The sequence below is a fragment of the Anolis sagrei genome, chromosome 5 (genome assembly GCF_037176765.1).
Source record: "Anolis sagrei isolate rAnoSag1 chromosome 5, rAnoSag1.mat, whole genome shotgun sequence".
Classification (NCBI taxonomy): domain Eukaryota; kingdom Metazoa; phylum Chordata; class Lepidosauria; order Squamata; family Dactyloidae; genus Anolis; species Anolis sagrei.
Genome location: NC_090025.1, coordinates 16,557,417 through 16,576,495, shown reverse-complemented (window position 1 = coordinate 16,576,495; position 19,079 = coordinate 16,557,417). Strand labels below are relative to the sequence as shown.

The 19,079-nt window shown below is 39.4% G+C and overlaps 1 protein-coding gene across 1 annotated transcript in view; it reads left to right on the top strand.

Moving 5' to 3' along the window:
• Positions 1-19,079, top strand: part of PRKG2 (protein kinase cGMP-dependent 2) — an 83,734-nt gene that overhangs the window by 43,757 nt on the left and 20,898 nt on the right. The window contains exons 7-12 of the mRNA XM_060779342.2: positions 992-1,069; positions 5,326-5,417; positions 8,345-8,413; positions 10,343-10,441; positions 16,160-16,310; positions 17,188-17,324. Coding sequence (XP_060635325.2) covers positions 992-1,069; positions 5,326-5,417; positions 8,345-8,413; positions 10,343-10,441; positions 16,160-16,310; positions 17,188-17,324 — 626 coding nt within the window. The remainder of the gene's footprint in view (positions 1-991; positions 1,070-5,325; positions 5,418-8,344; positions 8,414-10,342; positions 10,442-16,159; positions 16,311-17,187; positions 17,325-19,079) is intronic.

The following is a 19,079-nucleotide window of genomic DNA, read 5'->3' as shown; positions in this document are numbered from 1 at the left end:
CCCAGTTGGTCATATGGAATATTTGTGCCAAGTTTGGTCCAGATCCCTCATTGTTTGAGTCCACAGTGCTCTCTGGATGCAGGTGTACTACAACTCCCAAACTCAACATCAATGCCTACCAAACCCTTCTAGTATTTTCTGTTGGTCATGGGAGTCCTGTGTGCCACGTTTGGTTCAATTCCATCATTGGTGGAGTTCAGAATGCTCTTTTATTGTAGATGAACTATAAATCCCAACAGCTACAACTCCCAAATGACAAACTCATTTTTTTGAGTGATGGTCACTCCTTGTGTTAGTAGTTGTCTTGTGGCCAAATTTGGCATCAATCTGTCCAGTGGTTTTTGAATTATGTTAATCCCACAAACAAACATTACATTTTTATTTATATAGATTTGCAATTGGGCCAGTTTATTTGTATTTTAGTAATTTTTGAGGAAGAGAGAAAATATTGACTTTTTCTAAACTTCATCTGTGATTATTACTACTAACCCTTGGAAGGAATGGAATTATCATAATGACCAGTTAGCTTTTCTAAATACTTTCTAAGTGATGAAAAGCAGATAGAATAACAGGACTATGCAAGAATACAAATGCAGCTGGTTCAGAGTGCTTAACTCATAGTATCCCTCCTTCTACTAGTATTCTCAAGCTCTGGATTTTTAGAATTTGCATATTTTTCTTGCTCAAAGCCGCTTTGTGGTTCTGATGCAGAAAATCTGCAAGTTTAGTAGTAATTATGCAATGCTGCAATCATTCATTCCTGCTCGGAGCTAAATATTTCAATCTACCTGGGTTTATGTAGACTGAATAATATCACCTTGTTATCGAGGTCTGGACTGCAGGTTTGGTGTGGATGTGAATAACTTTCTGCTTTAAAACCAAGACGTTTGACAATGTGTTATAAAATGCTGTTGGCTTTACTTGAGGGCCTTGAAAAGATGGGAATAGCCTGCTACATTTTTTATAATCTTGCATTCTTTCTGCCCCATAGGAATACTATGATAAAGGTGATTATATTATTCGTGAAGGAGAAGAAGGAAACACATTCTTTGTTATAGCCAAAGGGAAGGTAAGAAACCAGGAAAGAGGAATGCCTATGTTTGCTAATGGAAGTGTGCATGAAGCTGTCTTTTTGCCAATGTCACACGGGAGGCCAGGGAGAGCATGCAATGTATAAGCCATAGTAAAGTATTCATGCTTCCAAATAGGAAGGCAGGACACACGGGACTAAGCAACATTAAGGGATGATCAAGATAGCAACATTATTAATGAAGAAAAAGCATCCGAGTTAATCTGCAGCAGTTTGCTTTTCCCCGAGTCTGGAGGGAAAGTCAAAATTCAACTGCCTTCTCTTCTCTCACCTTCCTGGATTAATTTAATATAAACTATCCTTGCTCTTTGAACTCAGTTTGGAGCAAATGAAATTAATTAATAACAGATGAGAAAGGTGAGAGAAGGACAGAGAAAATGGGGCATTTTAAAAGCAGATGTAAAAGTGGGATAAGGTAAAGTTTCCCCCTTGGCATTAAATCTAGTCAAGTCCAACTCTGGAGGGTGGTGCTCATCTCCATTTCTAAGCCAAAGAACCAGCGTTGTCCGTAGACACCTCCAAGGTCATGTGGCCAGCATGACTGCATGAAGCAAGAAAGGAGATTCCATCTGAACATGAGGAAGAACTTCCTGACTGTGAGAGCCATTCAGCAGTGGAACTCTCTGCCCCGGAGTGTGGTGGAGGCTCCTTCTTTGGAAGCTTTTAAACAGAGGCTGGATGGCCATCTGTCAGGGGTGATTTGAATGCAATATTCCTGCTTCTTGGCAGGGCGTTGGACTGGATGGCCCATGAGGTCTCTTCCAACTCTTTGATTCTATGATTCTATGAAATGCCGTGACCTTCCCACCTAAGCGGTACCTATTGATCTACTCACATTTGCATGTTTTCAAACTGCTAGGCTGGCAGAAGCTGGGGATAACAGTGGGAGCTCACTCCACTCCCCTGGTGATGCAGTGGGTTAAACCGCTGTGCCGGCAGGACAGAAGACCAACAGGTCGCAGGTTCGAATCTGGGGAGAGGTGGATGAGCTCCCACTATCAGCTCCAGCTTCTCATGTGGGGACATGAGAGAAGCCTTCCACAAGGATGATAAAAACATCAAATAATCTGGGCGTCCCCTTGGCAACGTCCTTGCAGACAGCCAATTCTCTCACACCAGAAACATCTTGCAGTTTCTCAAGTTGCTCCTGACATGACAAAAAAAAAACACTCCCCAAATGTGAACCACTGACCTTTTGGTCAGCAAGTCTATCAGCTCAGTGGTTTAATCCACTGCACCACTGGGGGCTCCAAAAATGGGATAGCAGATGATTATTTAGACAGAGGGTATATACTATTGATCTGAAGGCCAAGTCTTCATCATCCTTGGTCTACTGTTTAAAGGGCATAAGACAAAATCTTGACCTTTGTCTCTCTGCCTTTAGGCATGCCCAGAATAGCTCTCTGGACCCAAGCCAGTCTTAAAAGATCCCTTGCTTTAAAAACACAGCAGAAAGAAATGCTTTCTCTTTTTTCATTATATGCAGAAGGTGGAGAGACTTAATCAAAAAACATTTATATGTTAACTACTGAATAACAAACAAATCAGCAGTCATGCAGGACTAGGGACAGATGGTGCATTACCAGTTGGCAAGCTCCAGCAGTAAACACTTCTGCGGCCTCCTTACATTAGGCAAGAAAACGTGAATTGACAGTAATCACTCTTGTTGGGTGCCGCTCCAGCAATTTGCACACTGAATCTGGGAATGGAAAAAAGGCTCTCGCCCCCAGAAAATAAATTAAGCTTTTGCAAGCTATTTTGTCAAAGGGGAGAAAGGGGATTCCTATTCTTGCCTCAGTCAGGTAGTGATCTCAAATAGTATGCAGTACGCTGTAGTTCCAGCCTAAGGCACATATCTTAGGGGCTGAGGTGTCAAAATGGGTTAAGCCCTTGTGCTGCTGAACTGCTGACCTGAATATTGGCAGTTTGAATCCATGACACGGGGTAAGCTCCTGCTGTTAGCTCTAGCTTCTGCCAACCTAGCAGTTCGAAAACATGCATATGTGAGTAGATCAATAGGTACTGCTTTCACAGTAAAAAGCAAAAAGACACTTCAAGCAGTCATGCCGGCCACACGACCAGCTTGGAAATGGAGAAAGAGCCTTTGCCTTTGTGTCTCATTGTATGTCATTGTAATAAATTGGAGGCCTTGGTGGTGCAATAAGTTAAACCCTTGTGGTAGCAGGACTGAAGACCAACAGGTCAAAGGTTCGAATCCAGGGAGAACACAGATGAGCTCCCTCTGTCAGCTCCAGCTCTCCATGCGGACACATGAGAGAAGCCTCCCAAAAGGATGGTAAAACATCAAAACATCTGGATGTCCCCTGGGCAACATCCTTGCAGACAGCCAATTCTCTCACACCAGAAGTGACTTGCAGTTTCTCATGTTGCTCTTGACACGAAAGAAAAAAAATGTCATAAGGCATTATCTGTATACTGTCAGAGTTCCAGAAGCATTTTGAATTGCATTGCTGTGAGTGTTCCAGGCTGTATGGCTATGTTCCAGAAATATTCTCTCTTGGTGTTTCGCCCACATCTATGGCAGGCATCGTCAGAGGTTGTGAGGCCTGTTGGAAACTAGGAAAGTGATGTTTCTATATCTGTGGAATGCCCAAGGTAGGAGAAAGAACTCTTGTCTGCTTGAGGCAGGTGTGAATGTTGCAATTGGCCACCTTGATTAGCATTGAATGGCCTTGCGACTTCAAAGCCTGGCTGCTCCTTGCCTGGGGGATCCTTTTTGTAGGATATTATTTGAGAACACAGAAATGCTGGACCACTAATAACCACCATATCAGACTACACAGAGAAGCCATTGAAATCCACAAGCAATTTCAACAGAAAGGAGGAAGAAAGGAGGAAACCATGAAAATGAACAAAATCTGGCTACCAGTATTAAAAAAAATCTCTAAAATCAGGACAGAAAATAAAGAGGAACACTCAAAAAACAGGGGAATTCCTGACATGAAACAATTAGGGCCAGCAAAAACCTCCCAATAAAGGATTCCCCTAGGCAGGAATCAGCCTGGCTTTAAAGCTGCAAGGCTATTCAGTGCTAATCAGTGTGGTCAATTGCAACATTCACACTTACCTCAAGCAGGCAAGAATTAATTCTCCCACCCTGGACATTTCACAGATGTATAAACCTGACTTTCCTAGTTTCCAACAGACTCCTCGACCTCTAAGGATGTGTACCATAGATGTGGGTGAAACGTCAGGAGAGAATGCTTCTAAAACATGGCCATATAGCCCGGAATACCCACAGCACCTCAGTGATTCCAATATTTTTAATAAGTAGATAACTTGGAAATTGGAATCTAGTTCTAAACACACAATTCAGTTAGGCTTCACATACTCTTATGCACATAGCTTGAGGGTGATTGTAAACACAATTTTTGCATACGTTGAACCATTTGAAAGCAAAGGCGTCACAATCTCAGCCCTCCCATGTTAGCAATTTTGAATTCTGGAGTTTTTTTGTTTTTGAATTTTCAGTTAAGAGATGCTCAACCTTTATGATTTAGTGTGTAATTGTCATTAGACCTTCCAGTTTTTACACACATACCATATATACGCTGCCTCTTTCTCCTTGACTGATTCATCTTCTACTTGTGAGAGAGGATTTAAAAATGCTCACACCTGTCGCTTGCCGTTCATCCTGTATTCCTCAAGAAATGGGGACTAGTCTGTTTTGCATTCCTACCTTTGTAACCCATATGAGATGGGTAATTATTCATTGGTTGCTTTGCCAAGTGTTCTTCACCAGAATGGGTATTGGGAAGCGATGATGTTTCCACTTGCATGGAGAGCCCCTGATCTTTTCACCAAAAGGGGATGAATATTCACATACACACACTCACAACATTCATGCATATTCAGGTTTGTCATTTGAAATGAATGGGTATTGAAGCCTATCATCCGGGAATGGTTTGATGGATAGCACTAAATGTCTATGAAGCCGAACATTTCCATGCAAATGTAAATGTTCCCTTCCAGCATTTAAAAGTGTTAGCCTGGTTTCAAGAGACAGAGAGGGAAGCTGTGTGTCATTGTTGTTTTGTTATGCTGCTTTATTTGCTTTGATTAAGCCCAAGTGGATTTTTAATAATCTATTGTTTGGTGCCTCTTGTTTATACTTTTGGAGGAGGGTGAATAATGCATGAGGAGAGACTAAAGGAAATTAGTAGATTTCACTGTATTAGTATTAGACAAGTGACGTGTAGTCCTCTGTTTCCTAGGTTAAGGTCACCCAGACCGCGGAAGGACAGCCACAAACCCTGATTAAAACACTACAAAAAGGAGATTATTTTGGGGAAAGAGCCCTCATCAGGTTAGTTCAAAATTATTTTTGGTTCATAAACATTCACATTTACTTCCCAGTTGTTTTTGGGTGATGTTGCCGATAGCTTTCATGGCCAAAATCACTGGGTTGCTGTGAGTTTTCCAGGCTGTCTGGCCATGTTCCAGAAGCATTCTCTCCTGACGTTTCACCCACATCTATATGGAGCCCCCGGTGGTGCAATGGTTTAAACTCCTGTGCCGGCAGGACTGAAGACCAACAGGTCACAGGTTCAAATCTGGGGAGAGGCGGATGAGCTCCCTCTACCAGCTCCAGCTCCTCATGTGGGCACATGAGAGAAGCCTCCCACAAGGATGATAAAACATCAAATCATCCGGGCGTCCCCTGGGCAACATCCTTGCAGACGGCCAATTTTCTCACACCAGAAGTGACTTGTAGATTCTCAAGCGTCTCCTGACACGACAAAAAAAGAACCCCACATCTATGGCAGGCATCCTCAGAGGTTGTGAGGTCTGTTGGAAACTAGGCAAGTGCAGGTTTATCTATCTGTAGAATCTCCAGGGTGGAAGAAAGAACTCTCGTCTACTTCAGGCAAATGTTAATGTTGCAAATGGCCACCATGATTAGCATTGAATGGCCTTGCAGCTTCAGAGTCTGGCTGGTTCCTACCTGGGGGAATCCTTTGTTGGGAAGTGTTTGCTGGAGACCCTGCCACACAGCTATATAAAACCCCACATTATCTGCTTTGAGCTGGATTATATGGCAGTATGGATTCAGAAAACTCAGTTCAAAGCAGATATTGTGGATTATCTGCCTTGATGTTCTGGGTAATATGGCAGTGTGGAAGGGCCCTGGCCCTGACTGATTCTTGTCTGGAATTCCCCTGGTTTTTGAGTGTTGCAATTTTTTTTACTATCATTATTTTTGGAGATTTTTTTAATACTGCTAGTCAGATTTTGTACATTTTTATGGTTTCCTCCTTTTTGTTGAGGATACCTACCATAGATGTGGGCGAAACGTCAGGAGAGAATGCTTCTGGAACATTGCCTTACAGTTCAGAAAACTCACATCAACCCACTTTTTGGGTGATGTTGGAGCTGTTCATGGAAACACAAATAGAATAGGTTGTGGGCAGAATTGTTGGGGTAAATGACTAACCTTTTTTCTTTTAGCACATATGCACTTAAGATTAAGTTTCCAATCTACTACTTCTTCACTCACAGCATCTTTTATGCCCATTGGAATGGTACATTTTGTATTGCCCAAATATCTATATTTTTATCTTGAAGATGCCTAGTTACATGGAAGATTTCAAAGAATGGATTGACCAAACCATAATTCAATATGCATTCATGCAGCGGTTGACCTAGTATGAAACTAATTCAAATTATTTTATCAATCCATTTTATAATTTAGCAAATAAACCTCCCATCATGATCAACTCATATGCAACAAGCCTATGTTGAGTAAGCCAAGTGGCCTCTCCCCATTCCAGCAATCAATAAGAAACCCCAGCTTTTCTGAGATAATTATACAGCATTGGATTTGCTGGTCAATAAACATTTAAAGATTAAAATGTTATGAACTTAAAGCAAAATAACACCTAAAGGTTGCTTTTAAAATGTGTGTGTTGTTTACATTACATTTATGTGGACTCCAACCTTCTTTATTAGTGCGTCTAAACTGTAACCTAAGTACACTCATGCCATGAAACCCATTTTAGACTATAAGGTGTCACAAGTCTCTCTCTTTGTATTTTTTTTTCTGCATCATAACATTCAAATAATGCAAGTTGAATATTTAAAGACAATAAGAGGAGATGATGGTAGTTAGTAGGGCTGGGCAACCACAGAAAAAATTGTTTCTAAACTCAATTCGTTTTTAGGGGGTTTTTGCGTTTAGATTTTTAAAAGAATTCCAAAATTTTCCTTAAAAAAAGTTTGAAATTTACGAAATTTCGGAAATTATGAAACAATTACGAAACAATTACGAAACAATTACAAATCGATTCGTTAATGGCGGACGCGATCGCGCAATATGCTAAAAAAACCTCCAAATGGGACAGGGGGAACTTCTGAAGCTTCCCTCTCCCTCTGTTGTTGACTGTTGGTGCGATAATTATATATTTTTTTTCACTGAGAAAACAAACAGCAACCCTAAAACTTGCACCAGACATGCGGAAATAATAACGAAACGATTTTGGAATGATTTCGAAACAATTACGAAACAATTACAAAACGAATTGAAAAATTCGTTTCGTTTTTTAGTTGCTCCTGAATGGTTCAATATCGCTTCGTTATAAAAAAAATAACGAATTAATACGAATTACGAAATTAACGAACGAAATCGCCCAGCCCTAGTAGTTAGGTTTATATCACTCTAACAATAAGACTTTTTTTTTTGGTAAGATCAAAACCCTAAAGTGGGATCTAGCATTAAAATTGTCATTGCAGGAATTAGGATCAGACAGCTCTGTAATCTAGTAAAAGACTACTATTACATCACTATGTGGTGGAACTTGAAAAGTGACTGATATGCATGGGGACTGATGTATAATGGGACTGATATGCATTGAGACCAATGGGCATAAAGACGCTCTTACCATGGTTCCATTCAGCATCTTCACAATTCACTAATAGCTAAATACACAAAAAGTTCTGTAATGCACACTGTTGTAGAGGATTCCAGCCCTAGATTTCTGAATAAAGTTTTACTGCTTTATAAGAGTCCAATTATGCTCAATAGATCAAGGTTTATAGGGCTGTATTCTTGGCCAATGTCTCTTGTTAATGGGCATGTAGGGGATAGTACTGCTATCTCATTAATTTTGCTGGTTTCTGGAACACGTAGCGTGTATGCACACATATAAATTAATATCAGCTATGCACATCTTAACATTTCTATTTATGCCAGAGGAATTCTGTTGATTCAGTGTTTTGATCTTTTTTTTATTACAGTGACGATGTTCGGTCTGCTAATATAATTGCAGATGAAAATGATGTGGAATGTCTCGTTGTCGATAGAGAGTAAGTAGCAACCTTATATTTTGCTGTTTTTCTTCCCAGTGATTCAAATATATTCATTCTATATATCAGCAATAGTACATTCCTTTTATGTGGTGCCTCAGAATGTAATAGTAAAGGTAAAGGTTTTCCCCTGACATTAAGTCCAGTCGTGTCTGACTCTGGGGTGTGGTGCTCATCCCCATTTCTAAGCCGAAGAGCCTGCGTTGTCCATAGACACCTCCAAGATCATGTGGCCAGCATGACTGTATTATATATCAGCAATAGTACATTCCTTTTACATGGTGATACTCTTTATAATCTGCAGGCTGATGGCATATTTAGGTAAAGGTTTTCCCCTAACATTAAGTCTAGTCGAGCCCGACTCTGGGGGTCGGTGCTCATCTCAATTTGTAAGCTAAAGAGCCGGTATTGTCTGTAGACACCTTTGTGGTCATGTGGCCAGTGTGACTGTTACCTTCCCACCGAAGCAGTACCTATTGATGTACTCACATTTGCATGTTTTCTAAATTCTAGGTTGGCAGAAGCTGGGGCTAACAGTGGGAGCTCACCCTGTCCCGCAGATTCAAACTGCTGACCTTCCAGTCAACAAGTTTCACAGCTTAGCGGTTTAACCCATTATACCACCACAGCCCCTGCCATATTTATAATCATATTTACTTTTATGATACCTCTTTTTGTAGTCATTTTGTGACATTGATTGCTGTGAAGCTATCAAAGATTACAGGGAAGGGGCCAATGTGTTTTGAGATTATAAACCAGCACAGGTTTGAAAAAAGGTTTCTGTGTCATTCAGGGGAGAAACACATTCTGTATATCCACCTTAACAGATACAAGGTGTGCAATTGTGAAATAGTTCTTGAGCAAAAGCTGAAATGTCTCACTGAATTGGGGATTCACATGATTTATTGGTGTATTGTCGAAGGTTTTCATGGCTGGAATCACTGGGTTGTTGTAGGTTTTTCAGGCTGTATGACCATGTTCTAGAAGCATTCTCTCCTGACGTTTTGCCTGCATCTATGGCAAGCATCCTAAGAGGTTGTGAGGAAGCTTGCAATAAATGCAAGTGCAATGTCAGGAGAGAATGCTTCTAGAACATGGCCATACAGCCCGAAAAACCTGCAACAACCCAGATTTATTGGTGCTTTAAAATCAGTGAAACTTTAATTTGTGTAAGCTGTATAAATCCTAAGGGGTATCATGGGTGCACACAACTTGGAAACTGCAAGACCTTAAGTGTATCCCCCATTAATTTGAATTATTGCTGAATCCCTGGCACTCAGTCTCATTGAGCAAAGATTCCTCTTTCTGTTCTTGGTGAGGGGATTGAGAGAAGGCTCTCTGCTCTCTCACATCAATAAAAAGGATTGGTGGTATGTATTGTCGAAGGCTTTCATGGCCATAATCACTGGTTTGTTGTAGGTTTTTTTGGGCTATATGGCCATGGTCTAGAGGCATTCTCACCTGACATTTCGCCTGCATCATTTCGTCACTACCTCTGAGGATGCTTGCCATAGAAGCAGGAGAAATGTCAGGAGAGAATGCCTCTAGATCATGGCCATAGAGCCCGAAAAAACCTACAACAACCCAGATTGGTGGTATGTCTGCAAGTGTATAACAGGTATTGGTGGTATGTCTGCAAATGCATGTTCCTGACATGCATTTCCCCATACCTTAGCATCATCTGCAGCTGCTGGTGCCAAAAAAAGCTGCACATCCCTTCCTTAGGACTCATCTATAGTGCCAAATCCACATGGACAACTTCTGATTTTGGAGCATTTCAGGTTTTGGCTAATGGATGCTCAACCTGTACTAGTATTGTATAGAATCTTTAACTGGAAAAACAATTTAATATAAATATGACATAATGGATGGAAATATGATATTTCAGTAGGGTGCTAGTACGTTTCTTCATTTTGTTTGTGCCTGCAGAACCTTCAACCAAACCGTTGGGACTTTTGAGGAACTCCAGGCTTATCTTGCGGGTTACGTGGCTACTCTCGCTCGTGATGATGAAAAAAGGAACGCACAGTAAGTCTTCATCTTCATTTATCTGATGCTCAAAGTTGCCGGGAAGGCAACCTGATGTGAAAAGGTAGACAGTACAGATCTCATTTCTACATTTGGGCAGTGAGCTTGTTCAAAATTCATAGAATGCCGCAGCACCTCTGATTTTGATACTTAGGTCAACGTTTCCACCCACTTTGATACTTGCCGAAGCCAAACCTAACATAGTCTTTGCCAAATGTTACAATCTCTTAGATGTAGCTGTTTCATACAGTATAATAGTATAGTACAATATAGTAATTTATAATACTGATATTGTACTATGCTAATAATAGAATATATTGTTTATATATCTTGCAAGCTGCTCTGAGTTCCCTTTGGGGTGAGAAGGGCAGCATATAAATGTCATACATACATATATACATACATACATAAAGCTAATATCTAAGGGCAACAGATATTAGAATACTGAGGTGTTAGCTAATAGGCATATGTGGTTGCCTTGTCTATTTTCCAATATATCTGCTCTAGCATTTTTTTTGTCATGTCAGAGCGACTTGAGAAACTGCAAGTCGCTTCTGGTGTGAGAGAATTGGCCGTCTGCAAGGATGTTGCCCAGGGGATGCCCGGATGATTTGATGTTTTTATCATCCTTGTGGGAGGCTTCTCTCATGTCCCCGTGTGAGGAGCTGGAGCTGATAGAGGGAGCTCATCTGCCTCTCCCGGATTCGAACCTGTGACCTGTCGGTCTTGAGTTCTGCCTGCACCGGGAGCTCTGCTCTAGCGATGCAATATAATAATAATGATGATGATAATAATAATAATGATAATAACCACCTCGCAACCTCTGAGGATGCCTGCCATAGATACAGGCGAAACGATAGGAGAGAATGCTTGGCCATACAGCCAAAAAAAACCTACAACAACCCAATAATAACAACACTTTATTTATAACCCGTCCTCTCTCTCCAAAGCGACTCAGAGTGGTTGTCTCTCTGTTTCAGCTGCAGAGATGCTTCCCTATATACTCCATAGCTTTCAAATCCTTTCATTGCATGAGTGCTTCTATTTTTTAATTCTTTTCATGGAAAATGGAAAATAACAAAAACTTCCTTAAGCAAAGAGATTTCTCACAGAAAATTACCTATATGCAATCTTAATCCTGGTTGCATACAGTTTTGAGTGATAGCTTCTAGGGGTTTTACATTAATGCAATTAAGAAGGTTGCCAGTATAGCTGCTTTTTTCCAGTTTTGCATATCCAGTATCTCATTACAAAATGGATATTCCCAGCTGTTCTGTGGTAGCTTAATGCATCCAAGGATAGCTCCATTCCCACACTCAAATGCCTACCAACTGGATTCATCTTCTCAGACTATTGGCAAATTCTTTATTCTCCACAGATTCAAATAAGACCTCAGTTTCACTCCTCCATCCCCTGATCAAACCAGTTTAGGACAACTCAATTTGGACTTACGGTATCACTATAGGTAGAGCTGCACTTCAAACATGTGATGCCATCTCTCATAGTATAGTTTTATATTCTTGGGAAATGATATGTTTTCACAAGACCACACCTGGAATACTGTGTCCATTTCTGGGCACCACAATTGAAGGGAGATGTTGGCAAGCTGGAATGTGTCTAGAGGAGGGTGACTAAAATAATCAAGGGTCTGGAGAACAAGCCCTATGAGGAGCGGCTTAAAGAGGTGGGCACATATATACATGATATACATGATAGCCATGTATAAATATGTGAGAGGAAGTCATAGGGAGGAGGGAGCTAGCTTGTTTTCTGCTGCCCTGGAGACTAAGACACAGAACAATGGCTTCAAACTACAAGAAATGAGATTCGACCTGAACATGAGGAAGAACTTCCTAACTGTGAGATCTGTTCAGCAGTGGGACTCTTTGCCCTGGAGTGTAGCGGAGGCTCCTTCTTTGGAGGCTTTTAAGCAGAGGCTGGATGGCCATCTGTCAGGGGTGCTTTGAATGTGATTTTCCTGCTTCTTGGCAGAATGGGGTTGGACTGGATGGCCTGGAAAGTCTCTTCCAACTCTGTGATTCTATTATTCTTGTTGCTTTAAACTAGATGTGCCGTCATAGAATCATAGAATCAAAGAGTTGGAAGAGACCTCATAGGTCTCACCACGCAGAGAGTTCCACTACTGAACGACTCTCACAGTCAGGAAGTTCTTCCATCAAATTTAGGGTGACTCCATGATGAGTTTTCCCAGCAAGATTTATTTGGAGATTTACCATTGACTTCCTCTACGGCTAAAAGTGTGATTTGCCCAAGGCAATTCAGTAGGTTTCCATGGCTGACCATGGATTTGGACCTTGTTCTTCCAGAGCCCTAATCCATCACTTAAACCACTGCACCCCATTAATCCCCATGTAAAGATCTTATTGTTTCTTGTATGCTGCCTTGAGAAAACATTTTCTTCTGTAGGGCAGCAGTAATGAGCAGTAAGCAGAGGAGGCAATAAATTATTGTTAAAAATAAATATATGGCTAAGATTACTTTCCAAATTAGCTTTTGTGCTGAAGTTTTTGCAAGAGAAGGGATTACCGCTTGGAGCCAGAAATATAGAAGCATAGTAATGGGATATGATGCTATATATGCTATGAGACTCATTTTCCTTTTAGTGCTTTTAGTTTTAAAAATCATCCAAATGAGCATTAATATAAGTGAAGAATGGGTCCATTAGTTGAAGATATTGCAGTTGGTATTCGGATGACCAATTTTCTGACCTTCAGATCATTTGTGTAAACAAGAGCTTAGAAAAAGTATTGTTTGGGAGTACAAAGTCTCCAAAACAACTCCCATGATGACTGGGATTCTGTAAATCCAACCAATAATTTTTCAAAGCTCTTCTGTAAATGTATAAAAGACCTCAAAGCAATTTCATAAAACTATAAATATACTGATTCAAGGTACCCAAAGAGATAGAATGCAATCAATATTTAATATCTCATGAAATTGTACTATTAGAAAAATGCTTTAAATAGAACTGTAGGAAGCAAACGAAGCTCATTTGCACGTAGTTTTGATATCTGGTATAGAAGGAAACTTTGAAAAAAATTCTAAACTATCTCAGCCAGATTTTCCTTAAATTAATCTTTTAAATCCAAAATTGGAAAGCTTTCCAAATTAACTTTTGTGCTGAAGTTTTTGCAAGGGAAGGGACAACTGCTTGGAGCCAGAAATATAGAAGCATAGCAATGGGAGATTATGCTATATATTAACGTTTCTCAACCTGGGAGTCGGGACCCCTTGGGGAGTCATGAAGGGGTGTCAGGGGGGTTGCCAAAGACCATAAGAAAATACAGTATTTTCTGTTGGTCCTGGGGGTTCTGTGTGGGAAGTTTGGCCCAATTCTATCATTGGTGGGGTTCAGAATGCTCTTTGATTGTAGGTGAACTATAAATCCCAGCAACTATGACTCCCAAATGTCAAGTTCTATTTCCCCCCAAATCCCACCAGTGTTCACATTTGGGCATATTGAATATTTGTGCCAAGTTTGGTCCAGATTCATCATTGTTTGAGTCCACAGTGCTCTCTGGATGTAGGTGTACTACAACTCCAAAACTCAAGATCAATGCCCAGCAAACCTTTCCAGTATTTTCTGGTTGGTTATATGGGAGTTCTATGTTCGAAGTTTGGTTCAATTCCATCATTGGTGGAATTCAAAATTCTCTTTGATTGTAAGTTAACTATAAATCCCTGCAACTACATCTCCCAAATGACAAAATCAACTCCGCTCCAACCCCATCACTATTCAAATTTGGGCATATCAGGTATTTGTGCCAAATTTGGTTCAGTGAATGAAAATACATCCTCCATATCAGATATTTACATTGCGATTCGTAACAGGAGAAAAATTACGGTTATGAAGTAGCTACAAAAATAATGTTATGGTTGGAGGTCACCACAACATGAGGAACTGCAGCATTAGGAAGGTTGAGAACAACTGCTATATATGGTATGAGACACATTTTCCTTTTGAATGCTTTTAGTTTTAATTGATCATCTGAATGAGCATTAATATAGATAATCCAAATGAGCATTATTATTTTTTCCCATTGAAAGATAGTTCATACCATGCACACATGGAGGTGGCCCTTCCTTTTCACTTAAAGTAAACAGAATATTAATTTCTATACAAAGGGACATAAACTGCTCCCTCCACCTTTGTGGATTATTATTTACCGAGCCTACTCTACATGGAAAGAGATCTTTTCCATTCCTATGCACTAGGATGTTTCTTGACAATTGAGTAAACTGTATGCATATAGTTTTCAGGTCATATTCCTCTCTTCCCATCATGCTTAGTCATTAAGCCTAATGAGATGTTCATCCAAGAGAAGCAAAACTTGACTTGTTGTACCAATGCCACGGGGGTCATTGGGTAATTCACATCTGGTAATGGTCCAGCCTCTGTTTAAAAGCCTCCAAAGCAGGAGCTTTCACCACACTCTGGGGCAGAGAGTTCCACTGCTGAACAGCTCTCAAAGTTAGGAAGCTCCTTCTAATGTTCAGGTGGAATCTCCTTTCCAGTAGTTTGAAGCCATTTTTCAGCATCTTAGTCTCCATGGCAGCAGAAAACAAGCCTGCTCCCTCCTCTCTATGACTTCCCCTCACATATTTATAATGGCCCTCATCATGTCTCCCCTCAGCCTTCTCTTCTGCAGGCTAAACATGCCCAGGTCTTTAAGTCGCTTCTCATAGGGCTTGTTCTCCAGACTCTTATTTACCAGTTACTTCCTCTGAAATATAGCCTAGCACCTGTTAATCATTGGTAGTCCCCTTCCAAGTAATATCTGGGAGTCACCTTGCTTAGTTTCCATGATCAGAGAGGATCTGGTATCTTCATGGAGGAAAATAAATACCCTCCTAGACAAACAGAAGAAGTGTAAATCCAAACGATATGGTAACTGTGGTTATATAATACTAAATGGATGATTTGCATATGTGGTAAAAACAGTGGATATAAATACCAATGATAGTTCTTGGGTTCAAAGAACCATGAACTGAATGTCGTGCTATATTAATAAATTTTGTGTGAGTGCAAACAGGAATTTTTTTGCAGCACAGTTCAAGGATGTATGCTATAGTATGAAAAAATAGTATGGACAGCACATATTTTGTATACCATATCCAGCTTTTGGTATTACCAAGTAAGTCTATGGGGAAGGCCTAGTTGAAATCCTGTAAATAAAAATACTGAATTAGATCAGCAAGTAGCCTATGTATAAGGCACAATCTATACGACCATATTTGGAACTGCATTATATGGGTAGTGTAAAGACATGTAGTATAGTTTAACTCCATCGAACTGAATTACATGTGTCTACACTGAACATTTAATCCAGTTTCAAACTACATTGTGTGGCAGTGTAGATGGGACTTCAGACATCTCCCCTTGTTGCAGTGGTGAAAAAAAACCCAATACAGCTGCAGTATGTCAATTCCAGTTAAGTCCTAAGAAAATACCGCCAAAGATGTTGGCCAATGTTTCATATAAACAGAAGACTGTCTCTAGTTTGCGATTACTTTCATCTTGCATATTCTGCTGCTAGATCAGAAACAGCCTGTCTCTGAACACAAGAAATGTCCCATTAGGAGGGGGAACTAAGCCAATCTATGTGGCTACAGGAAATGCTTTTTGAAAAGTTATTGAACTGCTGCGTTATTTTTTGTTACTGAACTGAAGAGGATATTTTATTTCTTTTAATGCAGAGTTTCTTCCTTTGAGCGATTACCTAGTGATGTCTCTTTGGAGATGATACAGATGAAAGAAAAAGTCGACCAGTTTCCTTCCTCTTGCCCATTTCAGAACCTGGAAATTGTTGCTACTCTGGGTGTTGGTGGATTTGGAAGAGTCGAGCTTGTAAGAATTTGATCTTCTAATGTTTTATTTAACCCTTTGATCCAAGCTTATACTTTAATATATGAATCCCTTAGTGGTGCTTTCGGTTAACAACAAAGCTGTGTTGCAGTCTCCTTCTTTTATTCCCATCCTCTGTTCCATCAGAACAGCCGTCAAGTGCCAATGCTAGATTTTACCTGGACTTTGGTACTTGTTAAGGCAGGAAAATGATTACAGTGGATTCATATTTCTGTATCAAAAAACTACAGTCAGATCTCTGTATCCACAGATTCTGTATCCGTGGATTCAACAATCTGTGGCTTGAAAATGTATATTTTAAAACTCCAAAAAGCAAACCTTGATTTTGCAACTTTATATAAGGGATACCATTTCACTATGCCATAGTATAGAATGGGACTTGAGCATCCATGATTTTTGGAGATCCTGGAACCAAATCCCAACAGATACCAAGGCCCCACTGTAATTATTTCCAAAGACAGGCAATAGAAAGAAGCATGTCTTTACTCAGAAATTTGTAGATTCCCAAAAGCTTGAGTTAGATTTTGGTAAACAAAAAGTGTACAGAAAACCAGATTTAAAAAGGATCTACAACTAAGAATGAATGGACAGTCCTATATTCCCAAGAAGTCTGTTTTAGGGCTCCTGTAGACATAGTCCATAATCTGGTGCCAGTCTGGAGTAACAATATTCTGGACAGGTCCTGAGGATAGCGTTACCTTGCTGCCTCCATCATTGCTGCGGATGGCCACAGACCTCATTATGGCAAAAAAACAAAATATTATTTTGTTCTGTTTACACTGAATTAATTTTTTAAGGAAAGACTTTATTTTTGTGCAACCCATCTGATCATTTTTTCTTCTCTTTTTGATGTATTTAGGTGAAACTTAAGAATGAAACCATAGCATTTGCCATGAAATGTATCAAGAAAAAGCACATAGTGGATACCAAACAGCAGGAACACATTCATTCTGAAAAGAGAATTCTAGAAGAGGCTTGTTCTCCATTCATTGTGAAGTAAATTGCCCTATGTTTCCTGTTTGTGTTAATGATTGTTAATAGAAACTGACATTATTTTTTGTTTAACTGTGTAACAAACCATGATTTTCATTTCCACCTGCAGCCAGTCCCTTAACAGAGAATACACTTTGAAATTAAAGAGTGTCATTCAGGAGTCATTGCATTATCTTCTTCCAAATGATAATTTATCCCCAACATTAATTCCGACTGAGTATCCTTTGCCCTAAATGCTTGACATCAGAAGTATTCTATGTTGTGAGATTATTTCTCCAATTTTTTGGGAATACTTGCATATTCATAATGATATATCTCAGAGATGGAAACCAGGTCTAAATACAAAATGTATTTATGTTTCATATATATCTTGTACAAATAATAATAATAATAATACTTTATTTATACCCCACTACCATCTCCCCAAGGGACTCGGTGCGGCTTACATGAGGCCGAGCCCAAAATATAGCAATACAAGCAATAACAACAACAATACAAGCAATTTAAAACAACAAAACAATAAAACAATAACATAGCCTGAAGGTGATTTTATACACAATATTTTAAATAATTTCGTGCATGAAACAAAGTACCCTATATACTCAAGTATAAGCCAACCCAAATTTAAGCTGAAAATTTATTAAGCCGAGGGTGGGAAATGCAGCAGCTACTGGCAAATTTCAAAATAAAAATAGATACCAATAAAACTACATTAATCGAGGCATCAATAAGTTGAATGTTTTTTAATATTTATATAAAACTGTAATTTAAGATAATTCTTTCCAACTCTGATTAAACCATTTTTCTAAACTTCTTCAATGTAAATGCGCTTACGTATCCTTCCAATAATAATAGAGTAAAATAAATGTAATAATAATAGAGTAAAATAATGTTAATGCAATAATAACAGTAATAATAGAGTAAAATAATAAATGTAATAATAATAATAATAATAAAGTAAAATAATAAATGTAATAATCACAAGTAAAATAATAAATGTAATAATAATAGAGTAAAAGAATGTAAATGTAATAACAATAATCATAGAGTAAAATAATAAAGGTAATAATAAAAATTGCGTAAAATAATAAATGTAAGGTGATTCATTGGAACTTGTGCCACAAATACCATCTGCCTGCGACAAAGAACTGGTGGGATCACAAGTCTGAAAATGTTACAGAAAATGACCATGTCAGACTACTCAGTTATTTCTGAATTGACTGACAGAGTTCTAGAGCACAATACTCCTGACCTCACGATCCTGTTAAAAAACCATGTATGGATCACCGATGTTGCAATCCCAGGTGACAGCAGGATTGAAGAGAAACAACTGGAAAATCTGACACACTACAAGGATTTAAAGATCGAACGGCAAAGACTCTGGCACAAGTCAGTAAAGGTGGTCCCAGTAGTAATTGGCACTCTGGGTGCAGTGCCTAAAGACCTTGGCCTGCACTTAAAAAATATCAGCACTGACAAAAGTACTATCTGTCAGCTGCAAAAGCCCACCCTACTGGGATCTGCATGCATTATTTGCCAATACATCACATAGTCCTAGACACTTGGAATCCAATACAACAATCAGCATAGTACATAGTACAATCAGCACATCTTGTTTGCTGTGTACTAATCTTGTTGTGTTTCAAATAATAATAATAACAACAACAACAGTTTGACTTGTGATTTTGTGATATGAAATCCAGCATATAGATCTCATTTGCTGTGACATACTGTGCTTTTGTGTCAGTTAAATAATAA